General features: G+C 46.1%; 1 protein-coding gene across 4 annotated transcripts in view; it reads left to right on the forward strand.

Annotated features, from left to right (window-relative positions):
* The window catches only part of EXD3 (exonuclease 3'-5' domain containing 3), a 216,441-nt gene that overhangs the window by 107,364 nt on the left and 86,901 nt on the right, over positions 1–22,176 (forward strand). For all 4 annotated transcript variants that reach the window (XM_071766068.1, XM_071766072.1, XM_071766070.1 and 1 more), the window contains 3 exons: positions 1,848–2,018; positions 8,316–8,369; positions 10,061–10,192. In XM_071766068.1, the coding sequence (XP_071622169.1) occupies positions 1,848–2,018; positions 8,316–8,369; positions 10,061–10,192 (357 nt within the window). The remainder of the gene's footprint in view (positions 1–1,847; positions 2,019–8,315; positions 8,370–10,060; positions 10,193–22,176) is intronic.

The following is a 22,176-nucleotide window of genomic DNA, read 5'->3' on the forward strand; positions in this document are numbered from 1 at the left end:
GTCTTTCTGCTGATGGGTTGTTTCTGTCTCCTGGCCACCATCACACAGTCCATGACTTTCCTTCTCTTGCAATGTCTTGTGACAGACCCTTTAAACTCCACTGGCCATAATTTGGAACTGGGTATCTCTAATTGGAATGGGACTGGTCCTTCTCTCTCAGGAATAGTTTTACTTTTAAATGCAACCATCTGGTTGTTCATGATATTAGCAGAAAAATATTAGCAGAAAAAGTTTTGTTTACTAGCTGAGAAGACTCACTGTGGCTGTGTAGCCTTTGGAGTAGTCTTAAATGTGTCCTGAGCCAATACTTTTCATGGTTGGATTGAGATGCTATTGATTATTGATTATTTATTATAGATTATAGCCACCTTTTCAGGATCCTCCTTTTCAAACATGTGTAAGTGTACAATATCCCATTAGTGTTAGGCAGTAAAACACAAAGCTGCTCAGGAGCTTCCAAACCATTCTGTGGGAATATTGAATATTACAGCAGATCTGAGTGGCTGCTGCAGAGATGGGAAGAGTAAGTACTTCAGGCTTGAATTACCTTGTGAACTCAGGGGTCATCTCTGTGTTCTCTACAGGCAGATCCATTAACCAAAGAGTAGTTGGTAAAACCTGGACTGGGACTCAAAAAAGCCAACTTGTCCTGGCTCTGCATCCTGCATGACTCCAAGCCCTCTTTCCCAGCATTTCCTGGGCCACAGTCTGAAGTGGGGCTAATGACACTATTCTCCTTTATAAGCTTTTTGCTCTCTGCTGGCATGAAACATGAGAAAAAAGCTGCCTAGGACATTGCTGGCCATTCAATAAACACTCCCTAAGAGCCAGCTGCTACTCTCTTACATCTGTTTTATACAGAAGCAGCAGCACAGGATTAGTGTCTTCCAGCTACCTCAGAGTCAAAGCTCAGCTTGCTCTGGTATCACAGCACCATGGCTGCACCCACCACAGTCCTTGCAGGAGTTGGTGCCAGTGCTGCAGAGCTTTGAGTGCACGTGCCAGCTTCTGGGAAGAGCAGCATTCCCCAGATCTCAGCTCATCTGCCCAGTCAGAGCAGGTGAATCTGCATGGTGTGCTGCAGCATTTCCAGGCCTGAGTCCTCTCCTGCAGAGCTGATCTGTGATGCTGCAGTGACTCTGGTTCAAGAGAGAAATCCCTGCAGAGGTGGTGGCTGTGTCCTTCAGTTCAGCTGATTCAAGTTCCTGGAAGCAAAGCTGAGCATTGGAGGTTCCTCAGTAACTTCCCTTCTCCATGAATTTTGCTATTGTACTCTGAGAGCCTCTCAACAACAAAGTCTCCCACTGCAGGAACTGCCACAGCAGCAGACATTTGAAATAAAATAAACAGAATTCAGGCACTACCTATTTTTAAACTTTCAAAGATAACACAGCTGACGTGGTTGCTTTGTCTACCTGCCTTTCCCACTGTCTGGCCCATCCCCTTTCCAAATCAGGACTTTGGCACGTGTATATTAATTGCAGCCTAATTCCATAGGGAAATAGCAACCTTGAAGATGTGTTTCTGTGATTTCATGAAAATCACTGTCCATGTAATTCATGGAAGAGCAGGTTGGCATTTCTCCGGGGAAAGGCTGCAGGTCTGGGTTTGGTTCTCATTCAGAATTATCCCCATGGTGTCTTGCCTTCAGCCCAGGTGTAGGTGAGTGATGCAGAAACACAGGAAGGAGCATCTAGAGGTGTTGTAGAGCATGGGGAAAACCATAATACAGGTGGGAGGGGACAGCTGGACTTTTCATGGTGAGTGAATGCAAGGAGGTGAAACACAAACATACTTGAAATCAGCCTTCTGGTCTGCTGTTGATGGAGCTCTTTTTTTTTCTGTAGCAATGCAAGGGATCTACCAAGGAGACCTCATGTTCCCCTGCTCCCATCTCCCCAAAGGATTTCAAGGTGGTCTGTGACAACATGCTGCAGGGCCTTGGGCGTTACCTTCGCTGCCTTGGTGTAGATGTCCAGATACTGGAGAATGAGGATGATCACAGGAAAGCTGCTGAGGTCAGTCCTGGGGGGGGAGAGTGTGTTTACAGCTCCCATCTGTGTTCCTTGGAGAAGGTCTCCTTACCTGGAATCCTGCAGCCAGTTTTGAGGTCCCTGGTTCAAGAGAGACGGGGATTTACTGGAGAGAGTCCAAGGGAGAGCTGGGAGGATAAAGAAGGGACTTGAGCATCTCTGCTGTGAAGAAAGACTGAGAGACCTGTTCAGCCTTGAGAAAAGAAGGCTGAGAGGGGATCTTATCAATGCCTGTAAATGTCTGAGGGGTGGGTGTCAAGAGGAAGGGGCCAATCTCTTTTCAGTGGTGCCCAGTGACAGAACAAGGAATAATGGGGTTAAGCTAGAACATAGGAAGCTCCACCTCAACATGAGGAGAAACTTCTTTCCTATGAGGGTGACAAAGCACTGGCACGGGCTGCTCAGGGAGGCTGTGGATTCTCCTTTGGATGTGTTTCTGTGTGATTCCTGCTCTGGGTGATCCTGCTTTGGCAGGGGGGCTGGACTGGATGATCTCTAGAGCTCCTTTCCAACCCCTGACATTCTGTGTTCTGTGCTGCTGACTGAATGGCTGCACCAGTTCATCACTAATGCCAAGCAGGCCAGGTTGGCAGGGGCTGCCCAGCACTCCCATCTTCCTGTGTCCCTGCTGACACCAGGTTCTGTGGCTCAGACTGAGGAGCTGAGCCATGTGGCAGCTGGTCCCTACAATAGTGCATGGGCTCAGTTCTCTGTTTCCAGGAGATGGGAGGTAAGTGGAGGGTGCTGGGATCCCAAACCTTGTTTGTGTCTGTATGCTGGGGTCAGTGCCAGCTGGGGTGTTTAAAGTCATGAGAAGAACACAAGCAGAGTGTGCAGATGTGTCCTGAAGTCTCAAGTGTAGCTGATGGGGAGGTGATGGGAGATTTGAAACAAGACAAAAATCAGAAAAAGGAACCCCAAATTCACTTTGGCTTCTGGTGGACTCCAGTTTGGGCTTACATGGAAGGTGTTGACCTGCCTTGTGCCTGGGTCAGTTGAGCAGAACCATAATCAAAGAGAAAATTCACTCAATAAATTGCCATATAACAGCCAAGCTGGTTACCATCTTGTGCCACGACTCCAAGGTGATCAGCCACAACTTGCAGTGAAATGTTTCAGACAGGAGGAGTCTCTAACATGCTCAGGGACACTGAACATGGATCTGGACTTCCATAACAGCTTTGACCTCTCAGAGCAGAGCCACATGGCTCTTCATTTCAGGCATATTTCTGCTACACCAGAAGTGGAGCTCTCCAGCCCACACAGAGTGTTGCTATCAAATGTGCACTGATCCCCCAGCCTGGTGCACAGGATGTTTCCTCTTCAAACGTCTGCTTGGCCTGAATCCTCTGCAGGCTCTAACTTCTGCAGAAATAATTAATATCTCATCTCTGCCAAACTTTCACAAGTCATTTAAACAAACTAGTTCTCACTGCCTCCCTCAGAGCCCTGTCTCTGCTTCTCATCCTGATACCTTATCGTGCTATGAGCAGGATGTTTTACATTGCTTTCTCTATGGTGACTGGACAAACATCCTTTCACTATCAAAAGCCCTTGGAGTGTTACTGTATTGCAGAGCCTTTGATCTGTGCTTGGATAATCAAAGATAAAAACAGACTCCTCCCACCCTGCTTTGTATCTGCCTAGTCCTGATTTAACAAAAATTTAATGTTGACCAATATCCTACACCCAAAAATGTGTCAGTGTTATTGCAAAGGCCAGGAGAAAGGTTTGGGACTTGGCCAGTGAATAGAAGATAGAAAATTTGGGTGTTGTCCCATCAGTCTTGAACTGGTGTCACCCGGAACACAGAAGTATGTGCAGAGTTAGAGTTTGTTCTTCATTGAGGTCACTTCACTGAAATCAATCTGCCAGTCTGATATCAGTTTCTCAGCATATTACACATCCTCATGTGCCAAGAACTCCTGAATTGCCTGGCATTTGCTCCTTACTGTTCTCATTCCTGCTGCTTCCTAAGGTGACTTCAAATATTGGTATAAAATGAGTCGTGTCCTTCATCCTCTGTTATTTGAGATCAAACTTGAAAGCCTGAGAGCTTTGTAGGTTGTGCTTTGGCAGCTATGGATTTCTTTATTTTTTCTTATAGACTGGTGTGTGTTGCAGGGATTGTTTTGAAAAACCCCATTCCCAGGCTAAAGCTGAAGTCTGTGTCCTGTGTACAGCTTCATGTTGTGCTGATATTGTTGGCTGAATGTTTTATTTTGGTCAACAGTTGTCATGGCAAGTTTATCATCCCAGTTCTGCAATCTCAGACCTGCCAGCCATGAGAACAGGACCTGCAACATCCCAAGCCAGTGAATTCCCCTGTTTGCCCATATCTGGGTGCTGTGTGGTGCCACCAGTTTGCATTCAGTGAATTTAATGGTTCCATTTAATTAAGACTTGATTGGAGAAGTAGAGGATTAGAAGGTATCTGCCATAATCATAGAATCACAGAATCATTTTGGTTGGAAAAGACCTTTAAGATCCTCAAGTCCAACCATTAACCCAGCACTGCCAAGGCCACCACTGCCCCATCTCCCTCAGCACCACATCTCCACAGCTTTGAAATCCCTCCAGGGATGGGGCAGCCTGGGCCAGGGACCCAATATTCCCTGTGTCAAACTCCACTGACACAACTTGAGGCTCATTCCTCTTATTCTGTTTCTGGTTATTTGGGAGAAGAGACCAAGTGCAGAGACAAAAAAACTTTAAAAATGGAAAAATAGCAGAAATTCATACTGTTGGTTTATTTTTTTGGTGGACTATGCTCTTAGTCCTCAAAATCATGCTCATCTTTAAGAATACTTTGCACACCAAGGCAAACCTTGTATCTTTTGGAGTGTGGTAATATCCAGAAGGGTGGCAGAACTGGCTTCCTGCAGCTCCCATGGTGTAGAAGGTTCCCTTGCAGAGTTACAACAATTCCCCCCAAACTCCAGGTGAGTCAGAGAGGAGGGCCAGGCATGGATGGATCCCAGGATCCAGTTAGAGCAATGTACACTGGATCTGAATTTTCCCAGACTGGTTTGGAGCCATGGGACACAAAGGGGCCATATAATGTTGCAATAAGCAGAGCTTCATGTAATGGGGGAATCTAATCTCTGATCTCATCTCAGCTTTGAATGTATTTTTCCATATTTTTGATGTATACAAATTCCTCAGCTTTGCTCCTCTTTTTATCTCCCTGCCAGTCAGCAGAGTAAATTTGTAGAGGACAGATGAAGAATTGTTCTGCCTTTAAGGTCAGGCCTTTCCCTTTTGATGTCTGGTCAGCAGGAGGAGAATGTTTTTCATTGGAGACCTTGATACAAATGGGTCTGCATTAAGAAACAAAACTGGGCTGCTGGTTTCAGTGTGGTCCCTAAGGCCACATTATGAAATCATGCAATAAACTCTGTACAATTTAAGGTTTTCAGGAATGCTGCAGAGAATTTTAGGGTTGCAATGCCAGCATTACAGCAAGTGCACTGCAGGGCTGACTGAATGTGCTCACAGCTATTCAGGTCTTGCTTTACTGTCTGCTTTAAAAGAGCCTGAGACAACAGGTAGGGACTTAAGGGTTGGATTGAGGTTCATGATCCACTTCTTAAGTAGATCCATGTCTGTACTTTTCAAGCACATGTCCTGAAACAGATGCTTTCTGTTTAATCCTGTTTTTTGTCTGAACCTTGCTGGACCTTGCTGGCCTAAGCTCAGGCTCACAGCTTCACATCTGCCACATCTTCTCTTGCACTGCTGCCTTTCAGAGGGAACACTTCAAGGGCATGAGGCATTACCCAACACGTGTCATCCTTGGCCTTGGCAAATTTTAAATTAGAAATCTACAGCCTTGTGCTGCTGTTGCTTGAAACTTTCTTTGGCCTTAATCCAGGATCCTTTATCTTGTCACAAATCATCCTGCTGTTGGTGCTGGCTTTGAAACACAGGGACTCTCTCTGGGCTCTCTCCTCAGTATTGTCCTTCCAGGTCTCTGTTCAGTAATTCATTTGTGTTCATTCATCTCTGCAAGGTGAAAGTTGGCTGAGCAGACAGGCATTAGGCTAAATAAATATACCAAGTTCCTAGGGAGTGCTTTCCATTCAGAAGGTCTAAGCCTTTTCCAGAGGAAGTTGGGATCTTTTTAATAGATTGTGAGCCTGAGGCCAATGCCCTCTCAGCAGCACTTGGGATGGAGCTGGGGATGACACCCACCCCTCCACACTGCTCTGCTTGTGCTTCTCCTTTTATTTCCATCTCCCAACACACATATCCCAGATGGTCCCTGTGCTGCCTTCCCTTATTTCTTTCAGAGGAAAAGAAGGAATCGTGCCCTTTCCTCCAGGCCATATCCTCCACGGTTTCATGTGCTATCCCATGGCTTTTCTGGCTCTGCATTTCTCCCAGTCATTGTTCCAGAGGTGGAAAAACATGCTGGAAGAGTTTTCTCCTTTTTTATTTGATGTTCTTTGCTTGTCTCTGCAAAGCCATTTAGATAAGGGGATTTATCAAGCTTGAACTAATTAACCCTGGATGCAGGAAGTCAGAATGGAGTGTTCCAGCTGTGAAATCCTCAGACTTACCCTGAAGCACACATGGGCCTGAAGGAATTTCACATCTCTTTTCCCTTATCAGCAAATCACTGTGCTGAGCTTTTGCTGTTGCCTTGCTGGACTTTTGCTGCTGTGCCACCAGGGTGGTTTTTTGGCAGGGCTGCTCAGTAACCAGCAGAGTTGTGAGCAGCACTGGGTGCCTCTGCTGCTATTTCGAGGTTCCTGTTGAAGATTTTTTCCTATATTGAGAAAGAGAGTTGATTTTGAAAGGAATCCAGTAATTTTGCCCATAGGAAGATGCTTTAGAAGTTGTTGCCAATCACTTTCTCAGTACAGAACTGGCAGCTGAAGAGTGACTTCACAAAAAAAGGGAGGGAAGTGGCTACCTGAAAGGTCAAAATAGGGAAAAAAATTATTGCTTAGTTGACTGCACAGGGAGCTGGTGCCTTCAGAGCCTTCTCCCCCTCATTTCATGTTGCCATAGGTCCAGTGACTGTTAAGAGAAGAGCTATCCAAGACCAAGTCTGAAAATCTTGGTTTGTTTTTTTTTTTTTTGGTGTTCCCTTCCTGTGCTCAGTGTTGTCAGACTGCCTGGGAAGTGCAGCAGGACTCAGATCCCAAATATGTCCTGCCAGGGTTAAAGAGTGATCCAGAGAGAGATGAAACTCTGATCCAAAAGGGAGACCTCCGTGACACACATCTGGAAACAGTGAAAAACACAAAAGCTTTCAACTTAATCCAAGCCAGAGAAGAGAAATAACCTCGTGCCTACCTCGAAGTGCCAATCTCTTGTCAGCACTGGGGGAGCTGGAGTGCTGATTCACATGGGAATCCTCCTACTGTCAGGCTGTGAAACTATTTCCCTCCTACAGCAGGGACTGAAGAGGTGGGAGGGAGAGATGTCATTGAATCATATGAAGATCAGTCACACTTTCATCCTTGTGAAGAATTACAGTTCCAGATTTCATATCTCCTGTTGGCATCAAACCATTTGAAAGTGTCTCTCAGTCTATTGGGAAGGTCAGAAGTGTGGGTAATTAGTCCCCTGATAATTCAGCAGACCTTCCCCTTGAAGGACAAGACCTCTGATAAAAGCACATGATTGCAAGGCAGATGATAAACTCGGATGGTGATGTTCTCTGCAGCCTGCAGAGGATGCATCATTTCTGTGTGTCTGCTCTCAGCCTGCTGGGAGAATAACAGAGTCTTATCTTGAAGGAGTGGAGTCAGCATCCTTCTGTTAACATCTGTGAAGTCTGCAGACCTATTTCATGGTACATTTTTTTTGCCAGAATTACGTGCTTAGGTTATTTTTTCCTTTCTCCCCTGTGTGTTGCTGGGTGAGCAGAGCTGCTTGCTTCTTTGTGAACCAGACTGGGGAAATAGAAATAGTATGAGTTAAGAGAGGGAAAAAAAAAAAAAGATAAGAACGCTTTTGATCCTATTATTTCAAGGTGGATTGGATCCCTGGGCCATCTGCAGGGCAGATGCTCAAGTAGCTTGTTCCAGCAGATGTGAGGCAAGGCATTGGCAGGGAGGGGACACAGAGCAGGTGACACCTTGAGCTGCTATCACTGCCAAGAGGATGTTGTTGAACCAGGCCCAGGTGCTCTTGGCCTTGTGTGGGTTGGTACTGGAGAGAAAGGCTCCAGATCACCAGTTCATGCTCCCTCTGCTTTCACTGAAAAGAAAGCTTGAAGCCAGTGGAACTTCAGTCCATGTTCATGATGATTTTTACTGTTTTTTCCAGATTGCCCGACAGGAAGGAAGAGTCATTTTAACCTCTGGACTCCCCTATCAGACTGTAAGTGTTCAGAGCTTCTGGCATTCTTCTGGCATTGTATCATTGCTTGGTCTGAGATGTGAAGTCTAGAGAAGAGGAAAAGTCAGATGTGAATGCAATAGCTGGCTTGACTTTTTCATGTTTTCTACTCTAAAACAACATTAAGGGTCTTGAGAGGTTTGCTGTTCTCAATGACCAAAGCTCAGGGTGAAATTTTGTTTCTGCACACAGTGCTGCATCAGCAGGGAGAGCAGTGACACTGCATGGGGGACAGGAGGTGGAAATCAAGCCAAGCAATCCAGAACAAAGTGTTTCTGTTTGGCCTCACTGGCAGGTGGAAGGCAGCTCAGTTCCCATGTTTTTTGTCACACAGCTTGGTGCTTGCTGGCTGGCTCCACACTGACATACACTGACATTTCAATACTTAAAGACATTTCTTCAGCCTTGGAAGGGAGAGGGTGGCAGCCACCAAGCAATGGGTCCTGATAGAAGCTGTAGAGGTTTTGTGTTCCTGCAGATATGCAAAGAAACCAAAGCAAAAACCAACCTTACCCTCAGCACCAGATGTTCAGAGCCCTTCATGGGTCACACTTCCAACTGGAGTGTTATTTGGAATATACTGAACTTGCCAAGCCAGTGGTTGCAGTATTATGATGCCTGCTGCAGGTCCTTCACACTTTATTGCTACCCAAAAAATCATTTGGAAAAGAGAAACTGCTCTGGAATAGAAACGAGCCACAGTGCAGAATTTCTTTGTTACAAACTATTAATAGAAAACTTCCCAACTCCTCAAGTACCTGGTTGGACTATTTGCAGTATGTAGGTTGCTGATTTCCTACCTAGTAGCTGAGCATTGAAGAAAACTCCCCCCACTATAAGACACAAGTGCAGCTGTGCCATGGTGCAGCTTCCTCATCCAGGTCCTTTGGTTCCAGGTTCCTTGAGCCTGCAGCTGATGCAATAGGCAATTCAGCATCCAGCAGAATCTTATTTGGCAAAGCTTTGACTTCAAAGTACTGTGGAAGAATTGCAAAAGGAAAAGAGCTGCTTCCCAGTGTACAGCACTGTCCTGGGAAATGTCTGGTTGCCTTTGTCTGCCCTTGGCAAGGCCAGGATGGCTCTGCCAGGCTCCTTCCTAGGTGTGGAGTTGATCCCATCCCACTGTGAGTACTCAGCATGTTCATCAAGAAGTGTCTGCAGCTTCCCAGTGCTTGTTCCCAGCTACAAATGTTTCTGCTGAATGCATAACAAACATCCAGGGACTGCATCAACCACTTCAAATTCCTTGACCATCAGTCAGCTCCACGTGGAACAGACAGTGTATAAAAACTGTCATTTCCATCATTCTGCTTTTGCATGCTGTTTGTGAGCTGGCCAGGTTTCATGTGAAAACTTGTATTAATTCAGTTTCCTCTCATTACCTCTGTCAGCACCACACTACCAAATTATAAGTAGAAGGGGATTTTGGCAATAATTTTTTCATATATATACATATATAAAACCTGCAGTGTTTCAGTAGCCTCAGAGCTATTGCACCAGTAGCTAAAGTTTAATTTATTGCCTTTGTTAGATCAAAATTTAAACTGTAAACACATACCAAGTCCTGATATTATTTTGAGTTCAAACCAAACCAAGTATACTGGAAAAACAACATGGACCAAGATGCATCGAGTGCCTCACTTCTCTGTTTGGTTTCTGATTGTCTTTTGAAGCTGCAGTCCCAAGTAGCAGAAGGAAGGTGTTTCTCTGTCAACTGCTCAGAAAAGGCAAAAGAACAGGCCCTTCAGGTTCTGAAGCACTTCAACGTTCAAGTGTCCCTGGCAGATATCTTCAGCCGCTGCCAGGTAGGAGGAGTTTGGGTTAAATTTCATCTTCCTTGTGGGGTCGTGCCCAGCAGCCACGGGTCTTGCACTTTTTGGGTCAGGCATTAAGCATCTCCTGCTTAGTTCCCAAGATTTGTGCTTGAGCTCTGGCAACAGCTTGCAAAGCTGTGAGGAGTTCAGAGTGTGTGAACATCCCTTAGAAGTGTTGCTTGCTAAGTCAGAAGAGCAGAGGCACCCCCTCTGCAGCTTTGGGAGAAACTGGGCTGTTTTTCTGATTTTTGGTCCTTGGCGTGTGTTTTGGCATTGACTGTCATGGTTATATTCTCTTTGTTGCTGTGTTCTGTCTGGGACACATGCTGGTTTAATTGCAAACCGTGTTTAATTATGGCTCTGTGATTCTGATAACACTTAATTACTTTAATAGGAGGAATTTTTTAGGGCTGTATTTTTTTTTTTCCAGAAGCTATTAGGTTAATTCATGTCCGTGCTAGTTGATGACTCCTGATTGTGTTTGGCACTGGATATCTGTGGATTGTTATTAAGAAGAAATTTTAATTGTGTTAGCTCAAATCTCCATCTCTTCCAATTTCACCCTTGTATTTGTTAGAGTAACAGGCTGAAACCTATCCCTTCAAAAATGGTAAAGTAAACCACCTTGCGACTTCAGCAGCTCTCAGCTTATCATTGTTTAAAGAAAGAAAAAGAAGAAACTGCAAATCTGGCTATAAATTAGGAATAAACAGGCCAGCTGAAGTGAACTCTGCAGTGAAGTCTGGCTCGGTGCCTTTTGGTAGAGCTCACGGGGTCTCTTGGCTGGGTGGAACTGCACAAGTGCTGTGGGAATAGCAGTGACTTCTGGGCAGACACACCAGAGAGCAGTTTCTAGACCTCTGCTTGTATCTGGTGTTGGTTGTTGAAACTGTATCTGTAATTTACAGAGAAAATGAGAGTTGTCCAGCTGTGCAGGTTGTCTGTAGGAGGAGAATGACGTAACACCAGGCAGACTGGGTCGACAAAATATGGGTTGATCTCACTTCAGGATAAATGCACATTTTCAGCTACAAGATATTATATCCAGTCTTATATATTATAACCAGTCTTGTGGTTTTATTGTTTTGAGAACAGAACACTTTTTATATAGTAAGTAGCATGCTGGCCTCTTTGCCATTTTAAAAAAAAATCCTTAAAAAACCTGGTGGATTCTCTGATTCCCTGAGATCCCATAAAACAGCAGTGTTCTTCCTGATGGTTGTTGAAATACCAGCAGAATGAGCACAGAGAAGAAACCATGCTACAGAAATCTCTGTGGTGTTTGTAACAAGGGGGACACAGCTCAGGAAACTGGGACCATACAATACAAAATGACCCCTTGCCCAGGAGCTGGAGTCTGGGGCTGTTTAACTACATGGCTTTTTAGTAAGTGCTGTCTTAGTTTACAATATAAATAGGGGTAATCAATCTGGCTAGGAATATATACTGAGTGTTCTCTTACTTCCAGGAGAAATGCCTTCCCTGTAAATTGTGGTGGTAGAACAGCTGCATGTTTTACACGACGAGGCATGGGAAGATGCTGTTATTTGTCAAGCTGCTCCGTGTTCTGAATCATATATTTACCTACACTTAAAGCTTTGGCATTCTAGAGCTGATTTGGTTCAGCTGTCCTCTGCAGGCTGCTGGGAGCTGTGCTGACACGTTGCTGTTCCTCTCCAGGAGGATCCGAGCTCTCCCAGCTGTGCAGGCTCCCGGGAATGCCAGGGCTCTGGTCAGGACCTCTGTGAGGGGCAGAGGGATGGGAGCACCCTGGGAAGGGGCACAGGGCAGAACTGCTGGGTATTGGCTGGGAAAAATGGCAATTTCTGCTTTCAGAAGGTTGCTCTGGGGTCACGGGGGCCAGCGGAGACTTCAGCACTTGGTTGGCGAGTTCTCTGGAAAGCATCCTCATTCTCTGCAAACCTAATTGGTCTTAATTAGGGTGGAGGCCAGATCCTGAAACTGCTGAGCTGTGCCTGCCTCTCCTGGTCTGTAACTGGGTGACAGACCTCAGGTCTCCCAAACTGCTTGGACGTCTGCCACCTTCTTGCAGAAATGTGCATTGCTGATGGGCCACAGAATGTTTGGATGGCATCCTCCAAAAACCCCCAAGTGCTGCTGGGCCAGAGGAGGAGGCTGGAAATGGCCATTCCTAACCTGGGCCACTCTCCTGCCTGTCCCCAGAGCTCTTCTGGTGGGTGTCTGGAGGACAGTCCTGTTGTGCTGGAGATGGATTATCCCCCTGATCATCCACTGCAGATAAGGGTTTTTTCTGGGTGTCACAGGAAGCAATGTGGCATCCTGCCTGCCTCTCCCTGTCTGGTGGAGCCAGGGCTTGTTTTGTCTTTTGGGCTTCTGCTCTGTAAATGATGTGAGTGAATATGTCAGCAAATATTGTTGCTGTAACAATTAATGTGTGTAGTGCAGAGCAGAGGGTAAAAATAGGTCCCAACTCAATGCTGTACCCAAGATTCCTGTAAAATATGTTTCCTCTGTCAGCTCCCTGGGCAGGGATGGACTGTCTCTCTTTTGCAGATACAAAGAATGGGCTTGCTTTGTAACCCTGCCAAAATATTGCTTTTTCTTTTGAAACAATGGCAAACAGTGATTACCTCTGTCTGACTTTGAGCAGCAAGTGGATGGAGAATTTCACCCACAGCTTCTTGGCATTTCTGCTTTCTGTTGTGCTGGGCTTTGGCTTGGTTGCTCTGGTTAAAGGCTCCAGAAATGGAGACTGCTGCTGGTTGCATCACTTGTGGCCTGCCAAGGATGAGCTTCTCATGGCATCTGCCTTCCAAGTGCTGCATCCTAAGGACTTCTGCTCATGGAGAAGCTGCCTGTGGACAGGAACTTCGGCCAGGCCTGGTGTTGCCTTTGGGAAGAGTACATTAGGGGAGCTGGGTGAAAATAAGATTAATTCTGTCTTCTGGTGACATTGAAAAAAAAACCCAAGAAGCCTTATATTTGATAGCTTTAAAATATTTGAAATGAACCCTTTTTCTGGATTTGAAATGCAGCTGTCTTGTCTGTCACCTCTAACACATTTGTATAACTTGTGTACAAATACCTCTACTATATATATACCTCTATACCTCTAACACTTGTATACAGCTTTTCTTCTTTTCAGGAATCCAAAACAGCTCATTCAGAGAGGGGTTGTGTGGAGTACATGCTGGAAGGTACATGATAAATTCAGCACGTTGGTCTCTCACACGGGTCAGGAAGATCTTTGTGGAGTTGCCAGGACCTGTTGTGAGCAGCCTTGGGGTCAGCAAACAAACTGGTTTGAGTGGAAGGTCAGAGATGCTCTGCTCTTTACAGCTTGGAGGGAGTTATAACACAGAACTTGCATTTAAGAAAAAAAAAAACAAAATCTGCTAAAGAAAGTGATATAGGGGATAAAACGAGGAGATAGAGTGCAGGTTGTTAGCTTTAAATCTTTACAGCACAAGTGTTTGTCACCATGGCTTGAAGGGAAAGCAGTGTTTGGTGTTGTATGGGAGTGCTGGTAAATTACCCTTGCTATAGAAGAACCTTGTTGTTAAAGGTTTATAACTCTGCTGTAAAATCCTGGCTGGTTTGAGGCTCTGCAGACAGTTTTGGTGCCAGGAGGACCCGTCCATCTTCTGGAAAGCTGACTTGGGCTTTACTTGAGAGCATCATTTCTGCTCAGCTCTGTTTTGAGTCCAAACCTTGCTTGTGTACAAGGGAAGGAGTGAGATGGGGGCCTGGGCCCTGCAGTGTGGCTGTGCCACCTCCTTTTCTCCCCTGGACTTCTCTTTCTTTTCCCACCCTCTGTTTGACTCGACCCTTTAGCCTTTAAGCTGTCCAGGGCAAGGACTCTGTTTGAACAATCCCTAACACGATGGGGGTTTGATCCCAGGTGAGGTGTTGTGTCTTTCCTGCAAGGAAAAGTGATTGCAATTATACCCTCTGCAAAAATAAATGTGCAGGGGCAAAAAAAACCCAAACAAACAACAAACCAGGCTGCAGCTGCACTTTCTGCAGCTGAACAGCCCTGCATTTATTATAGGATTATCTGCAAATCCAAATAGGTTGTCTCTTTCACTTCACTGAATGCTCTGATCCTAAATAAGCAAATTACATCACCTATTCTGATGTCCTGTTTAACTTATGACCTCAGCCTGAGTGCTGCAGGATGTGAGAGATAGCTGCTTTATTTCATTGTCTGGAGATCTGATATCTTTCCCCCCCCTCTCTTCCCTACTCTTTCAGTTTCAAAGCTGCTCAACCCAGTCTTTTAGAAAGGTGTTAGCATGGGATTAGGAGTAGGCGGAGGGGGGGGGGTGTGGGTAGAGAGGAAACCACCATTTTTTTTTTTTTTAAATTAGGTGCAAAAGTGTTCTAACAGTTGCAGCAAATGTTTCTGTTTTTTTGTGGTTAAGGTAACGAATTTCATCGCTGCAAAGCTCATCATGTGCAAGCTGATTTACGCAGAGGGAGCCCAGTATGAAGCAATCCATTTAGCAGGGACAAAGAAAAAGGCCTTATGATTAGATGAAAAACCCTGTGCTTGGGGCACTCTGCGAGAACCTTTGAAGCCAGCCTGGGAACTCTGGCAATATTAGTCGATAATTAGTAATATAGATCCCTCAAGCTGTCTTTTAGGTTGAAAATGTGAGTGTCTCTCATGAGCCTCTGTCACACCAATCTGATCAGCAGGCTTTTTTGTTCCTTTTATGTGGATTGCTCCCTCAGTCCGGATGATGATGAGAACTGCCAGACATCATCTTTCTCACTGACTTGTGGGCTGAGCAGCTCTCTCCCTGCCCTAGCGTGTCATGGAAGTGGGACCAGTTTTGTTTTGTGGTCACCTTTCCTGGTCTGACCAACAGTCATCTTATTATTTTCAATCTACCACTTGTCCTTCCCCGTGAGCAGTAAAAAAACAGTAAAATCTAAAGGCTGTGTATTTTGTAAAATGTTTCTGTCCTCAGCAGATAGAGAGGGGTTTGTCTCAGGAGCTGCTTTGCACAAGAAGCATCTGCAACTGAAATGGGGCTGAGGGGATCATCAAAGGGTTTTGGAAATGTCAGTTCTTGAAGCTCATGTTTTACTTTTTGAGATGCCCTCCACTGACATAACACTGTGTCCCTGTTCACTTCCCTTTGGCCCTGAAATCTGGTTGGGAAGGGCCCTGTCACCATCTCAGTGAAGAATTAAGCAGGGTCATGTGTGCTGGATTTTGTCAGCTTGGGAATGCTGAGAAAGAGAGTATTGTTTTGAAACCCTGTGTGGTTTAATGAAAGGTTCATCCATAGGATGCAATTTGTCAGTGGCTACAGGTCAGGAAAACCTGTGATTAACAGCATCTGTGGTTTCCCCAGATGTGAGGTAGCTGCTTGCTCCTCAGCAGCCCTTAACCCAAACCAAAAACTCAGCCCTGTGCCTACCCACTTGGTAGGCTGTGATTTCTTCCTCCAGACTGTGATTGTACAGCACAGAGGGCAAGGCCTTCATCAGCTTTTTGTTTATCCTGGGCTTGGCAATTTAAGATGTAATCTGCAACTTGTGCTGCTGAGGCTCTGGCCAGGAAGCACAGATGGTTTTATTCTACCTCTACAGACATTGTTGAGGGAGTGAATTGACCTCAGAAGGTGCTTGTCTTGGGTTGGTCTGAATGTGAGGATTCAGTGGTGAATGCACCCAGCCCTGGTGCTGCCTCCCTCCATCCACAGGGATGCAGCTCTCCTCACTTGGAGAGGCTCTACATGGCCATCCTTAAATAGCACCAAGGTTTGCAATTTGATTTATTGTGGGAAATTGTGCTCCTTTCTGCTTTCCAGTTGAGGGTTTTGCTGATCTCTGAGACTTTATACACCATGGTGAGAGGCTGGTGCCATGGGGAAGCACTGAGCAAGAGGATGGGCAGCACACTGCCTGTACCATCTCCACCTTGGGACAGGCTCTGGGGGTCACCAGCACCACACACGAGTGCACTGGGCACCAGTATTCCCAGCCTATAGCTCTGCTCTCCATGTAAAGCTCAGAGCCCCCCAAAAAAGGGCTTGACTGGGCCTAATTCTCAGCAGCCAGCCCCGGCAGTGCTGCCTGGTTCCCACAGACTGTACACTTCCCTGCCAAGATTTCAGTATCTTCAGAAATTCAGTGGAGCATGAAGGTCACAGCAAGGGAAGAATGACAGCCTGAGACTTTTTTTTTCCCCTTTCACCAGCTCGGAGCAGACTGTTGTCTCTGCAGCATGTTGACTGTTTCCATAGGGTTAGCATGAAGTTTATGTTTTACACAGAGCCCTGGAAGGCAGACCTGGGAATGCAGCAGATCAGCTGTGTTTCTTCCAGGAAGAGTCTCATGTTGCAGACTTTCTTTTTCAGTGCCTGCAAAAGCTTCATTTCCAGTGACATTTCCTTCACGGATCTTTTAGGTTCTTTCTGTGCATGTTTGTGAGAGGCTGTGCCCAAGGTCTGTGTATTTATTTCTCTTCTCTTATTTTTGCTTGCGAAGCTGCAGACAGATATTAAACTTCAGGGGGGCAAATGCTCTTAATCTTTCACACTGCTTTATATTACAGTGCTCAAAATGGTGATGCCAAATTAGCCATTAGAGGTCAAACCTCAGCTGAAGGAAGCCACCCTTATGCCTGGGAACCAGTTTTGTTGCCCTGTGCTAAACGTAAGAAAGGTATGACTGTGTTTTTTTCCTGGAGGGCAACACTAACTGGAAAAATGCTGGGTTTAGCCAGTGGGAACAGCACAAGCAAACGATTGGCAGTTGAAAACAGCACTTGTATTTAGCCTAGCAGAGAAAAGAAGACACTGTAATGCAGAGTAAATGTCCTTTTATACAGTTCTGTACAAGATTTTTTCTTCCTCCCGTGGGCTGGGCCAGCTCCTGAAGTGCTGGGATGCAGTGATGCTGGTGCACTGGGAGAAAGTAATGAAAGGTCAGTGGGTGACAGTGATGGAGTGACTGTAAGGAGAGGGAAGAACTCTCTGGAGAAGGCAGTGACACAGCTATAACTCCCATGTGTCCCAAGGAAACCGTCCCCATGTTTTCTCTCAAATGTCATGAGAAAACAAGAGATTTGTAGCCAATTTAAGTTCTGTTGGTTTCCAGTCCCCTGTGCCTCCTGAGGTCAGAGTTCAGTGTGTTGACTGTGTCAAGAAGTCAAAATTCCCATGTTTTATACACTGTGGAGTTTCTCCTCCTTTTTGACATTGGTGCCCTTATAATGCTCTTTGTTTGTGTGTCATGGTAAGGATGGGGTGTCCAGCCCCTGGTGTTTGAATGATTGTATATTTTTACTGGTGGGTTCTCAGGGTGATAATCCTACACATAGACCAGCAGTACAATTAGAGAGTCTCATTATTTGAGAAACTTTGTTCACTAAAAGTTAAATAATGTCAAAACTCCTGTTTTCACTATGGTGTGACCAGCTTCATGAGTAGTTCAGGTGAAGTGAATTGCTTTGAACCCATCCTGAAGACCTCCAGGCCTTCATTTTCTCTGTGCAGCTCAAGATGATTGAATACAGAATAGCAGGAGCCTTTCTCCTGAACAGCTTGATGTGGGTCATCTTGTAGCACAGGCAGTATCACAGCAAGGTTTTTCTAAATCCTGGGGTGAATCCTGCACAAACCCCTTATCCTGTTGTTGCAAGTGCAATGAAATCCTGGTACCTGCTTCAGGGGGAATGAACAATTCTGCAGTCATCCAAGATTATTTTTGCCTGGGCAGCTGTTAATCCTGGCAGCAGACTTTTGTTCCTTAGAAGAATGTGTGGTCTCCAGGCATTTTTTAAGCTTTCATTTGAGTCAGCATTGTACATCTGAGCTTCACTGTAGAGTTTGCCAGGACTGCAGTTGCAGCATGTAACTTTCTATTGGCATTAAATGAACTCTATACCTTATTCATAGTATTAATTGTATGAGATGGCACTGGTGCCAACACTGCATATCTGTGGACCCCTGTAGGACCCCTGTGGGACAAGATTTCCTCCTTCATCTACTGCTGTGAAGTTGTTTTCAGCTAATGATGAAGATGGCAAGCAATACGTGTAAGGTTTAGGCTTTTCAAGATGACCTTCTCCCCGTAAGGTGCAAGTGGTCTGAAGTGCTTACCTGGTGTAAGAAAAGGCCATTTGGGTTTGTGTAAAGCCTTTCATCCAAGGGTCATACAATGCTGCAGAAACTGAGAAAGGTAAAGCAGTGTCCTGGGGGAAAGAGAAGCAGAAAGCTCTTAAATTAGTTTCTCAATTCATATACTGTATTCTTCTTGAATAATATTATATTTTGTGGTTATCTTGATGAAATTAAGCTGTATTGCATGCTGTAAGCCCAAGGCAGGATTTTGCTGAGCTGGGCATGGATGCTGTCATTGGGTCAATCATTTGTAAGAGGCTCAGGATAAATTTTTCTTCTCTCTGCCCCAAGAAGGCAATAGTAAATCTTTGGTAGAGGGAAGGTTTTTATAATGAGCTTATCTGAGAGCATGATAATCTGGAACAGTCTCCCAACTTTTTCTTCCAGTGCCCTCCAGTTTCCTGACACCAGGAATGATAACTTGGAGGGAGAAATGACAGTATATAGAATTTTGGAAAAGGTGAAAATGTAACATTCAGAGTATGTTTCTTGTATCTCTTTCTGTTTTCTCTGGACAAGTGGATTTAGATGATCTACCTGTCTTATTTCAAGATGCAGAGTCTGAGCTGATCATCCTTTAATTCAGGGAAGTGCTGGTGAAAGACACAGGGGGAAGCCTGGTTTTCTCTGATCCCCAGTCACTACTTCTTTACACACACACACCCCCAGCCTTTCTCTAAGTGGTTTCAGGGGGAGCTCTTCCTACTGAGGAATTTAGAGAAGCAAGAGAACATCATGTGTTTAAGTGAGCACAGGCTTATTTTCCTAACTGCCTCTTAAAATACCAGTGGTTGCAGTCTTGCAGCCAGGAGGGTGGCCCAGCATCCCTTGTCCTCTTCTCTGTCCCTCATGTTTGTGGCTCAAGGGGGCACATGGGGATCCAGATGTTGAGGGTGATCCAGGTGAAATGGGAGCTGCTGTTGGCACAGCTGGATCAGAGCTTTGTGGTCACTGCAGGAGAAAGGTACATGTCAGGTGTACCCATGGCATGGGCTGCTCCACCTCAGGCAGCCCAGGGAGTGTGGGTGTCCTACAGAGGTTTGGGCAGGCCACCCATTGCTGCAGCTGTCAGGGTTTGAATTTGACAGTCTAATTTCATGGACTTTAAAGAAGGGGAGATCACAGAGCTCAGTCCTGCAGGAGGAAACGACTTGGACTTGCTGGTTGGAGAGAAGGAAGCTGGTGACAGAGGAGTCAGAGGAGGAACATGGTCCCCTACAAACAAGGTCATGTGAATGGCTGTTTGGTGACAGGATGGAGTGACTGATGTGCAGGGATAATAGGTCACTGGGGAGTCAGGCTGAAAGTTGAAGCCTCTCAAAATACGTGGGACACTGAGGAAAAGAAAGTTTAAAAAGACATCAAACCCGACAGCATCTTGCACACCAGCCTGCCTTGCCTGTTTCCCTTCTTTTTGCACACCCCAATTTCTGACCATATAAACGTGTTGGGCACTGAGTTGTTCACATAGGATTCAGCCTTCTCTCCCAGGAGTGAACCCATCCCAGAGCCAGGACCAGCCCTGCCCAGTCTTCCCTCCTGCTTCCTGCTGCACTTGGGCCCTTCCTCCCCTGAGCGGGGCCTTCCCTGGATCAGCCACATTTGGTGGCATTTACTGGAGGGCTCAGATTACCCCAGTGAAAATAATCGGTTATGCAATGTTACGCTGTTTAGATTGGGTTTCTTCTGTGTGGGCAGTGAGGTGTGAAAGTCAATCTGCTCCACAAACCCCGAGGGCACTTTCTCTCTGCTGACTTGATATGATAGCTTTGGGGTTTTGGGCTGTCGGAAGGGGGGAAAACTGGCCCTGGGTTTGGTTCAAAGGGACACGAACCACGGGTGGTTACGGTGGGATTGGGGTGGTGAGCAGCCCAGCACTGCTGAATCCAGAGCAAACGGGGCACCCAGAGAGGTTTGGATCTTGCTGAGTCCTTTTGGTCATCTTTGGTCCCTCCAGAGTCCTTTTGTCATCTCCACCAGGAGAAGGCTGGTGAGGGCAGGGCATGGTTTCCAACCAAATATTCATGTTTATGGTATTACTGGTGCCCTTGTGTTCACAGGCTCATCATCATGGCCCACACAGTAAGCAACCCTGTAATTAATAAATCCTTAGGGTTAGGAGAAGGACTTGCTGCAGTAGGAGTGTTTCATGATGTCCATCTTAGACTTTTTATGATTGTCTTGTTTTGCTTCCCCATAGAACCACAGATTTGGAGTTTGAGTGCAGAAAGTCCCTTTGCAGCAAGTCCCTCCTGTCTGCCAGCCATGGTTTCCCTGTCATTCCTACATGGAGAAACTCCCAGTTTGAGCTGGTTTGTCACCCAGTGGGCAGGCTGTGGGAAGCCAAGGGCTTGGGGCTGAATCCCTGGACTAAGGTGCCAGTTTGGGAGCATCTGTCTGCAGTGAGGGGACGGAGTAGCCACTGTAAGGGACTGCCAGCTGGCTGCTGATTTTTAGAAGCACTGAAGTATCCCAAAGATACTCAGCATGAGGGATGGGATGGCCCAAGAGCTGCTGTCCTGGCCAGGTAGCACAAACCCGATGCGATGGGAGCAGTAGAGAAAAGCAGCACATGCATATTTAAATTTATGCCGTCGCTGAGCTGTGACTCGCTGCAGCATCATTCATATTCAGCTTTAGTGCCAAAAACAATACTCGGGCTGCTTTCTTGTTTCCTAATGAAAAATACCTCTTTAGGGTTTCTTTGAAGTCCCCGCCCCTGAAAATCCCACTACATTGTCATCATTGTTACTGTTAACAGCCCCTGCCAGTGCCGGGAGCCTTTCCTGACAGATAGCTCTGCGGGGGCTTGGGCCCGAGCTGCAATTCAGCTCCAGACTATAGACAGTTTTAAATGGCTAATGATGGGCCTCCCAGGGGATTTCTGCCAAACTCTCAAAGACCTCCCAGGTTTAAAAGTGGCAGGGTGTCCTTTTCCTGGGGCCAGCCGCAGGAGGAATGCAGGCAGTCAGATTCTCCTACCTAAGCTCCATCGGCCTGGTTATTTTTCCAGTTGCAAAGACTCATCCATGCGGATACAGGCGGTTGCTTAGCAGGAGAGAGATAGCTGTGTCAGGAGAGGACATGGAATAAAGAGAGGCAAAAGGTTAGGTGGAAATTATCCCCACTAGTTCAAGGCATTCTTGAAGTTTAATATTGAAAATATTCTTTTGGAAAATCGTGGAAAAAATATGAAAGGCTTTGGAAAATGAAGGCAGGGTCTGTGTCAGATTCCTTCTTCCCAGTGTGCAGTGATATTTATGGGCTACTAATAAGAAAGTGAATGATGTCTGAATGAGCTGGACTCCTCTGTGCTATTTTCAGAGAAGAGGAAGGAAAACACTTGAGAGGATCACTGAGGGTCTGTTGGAAATGGGACTGGGATGCTCATGCCATGATTTCAGCAGTGGTTTAAGTAGGTGTAGCTGGATGCTGCTGAAGCTGTGCCTCTCCTCTGCCCTACCCAGTGCCTCCCAGAGCCCCTCTTGTCCCAGCACAAGTGCTTGTTTACTGCAGGGTCACTGGATCAGGGAACTGATCCCAGCTGAAATGGACCTGTCACAAACAGATGGTTAATTTTCACCCAGCTCAGCTCTCCAGTCTGGTTGATCTGCAGCTGCCCAGATGTGCAGGAGGGGAGCAGAAAGACTCTGCCTCCAGTCCATCAGCATGGCTACAGCCCTTGGGAGCCCAGAGCTTCCATGAGCAGCCCTGCACTGCTCAGTCCCTGACCAGTCTCAGGCCACATGGAGAGAATTTGGTTGGTGCTGTGCAATGTACCAGGGAGGGTGGCCTGTCCCCCAGGGCTCTTGGCTCCAGAGATGAAGCCTCATCCTGTCTCATCCCCACCCT

The sequence above is a fragment of the Heliangelus exortis genome, chromosome 22 (genome assembly GCF_036169615.1).
Source record: "Heliangelus exortis chromosome 22, bHelExo1.hap1, whole genome shotgun sequence".
NCBI classification, from domain to species: Eukaryota; Metazoa; Chordata; class Aves; order Apodiformes; family Trochilidae; genus Heliangelus; species Heliangelus exortis.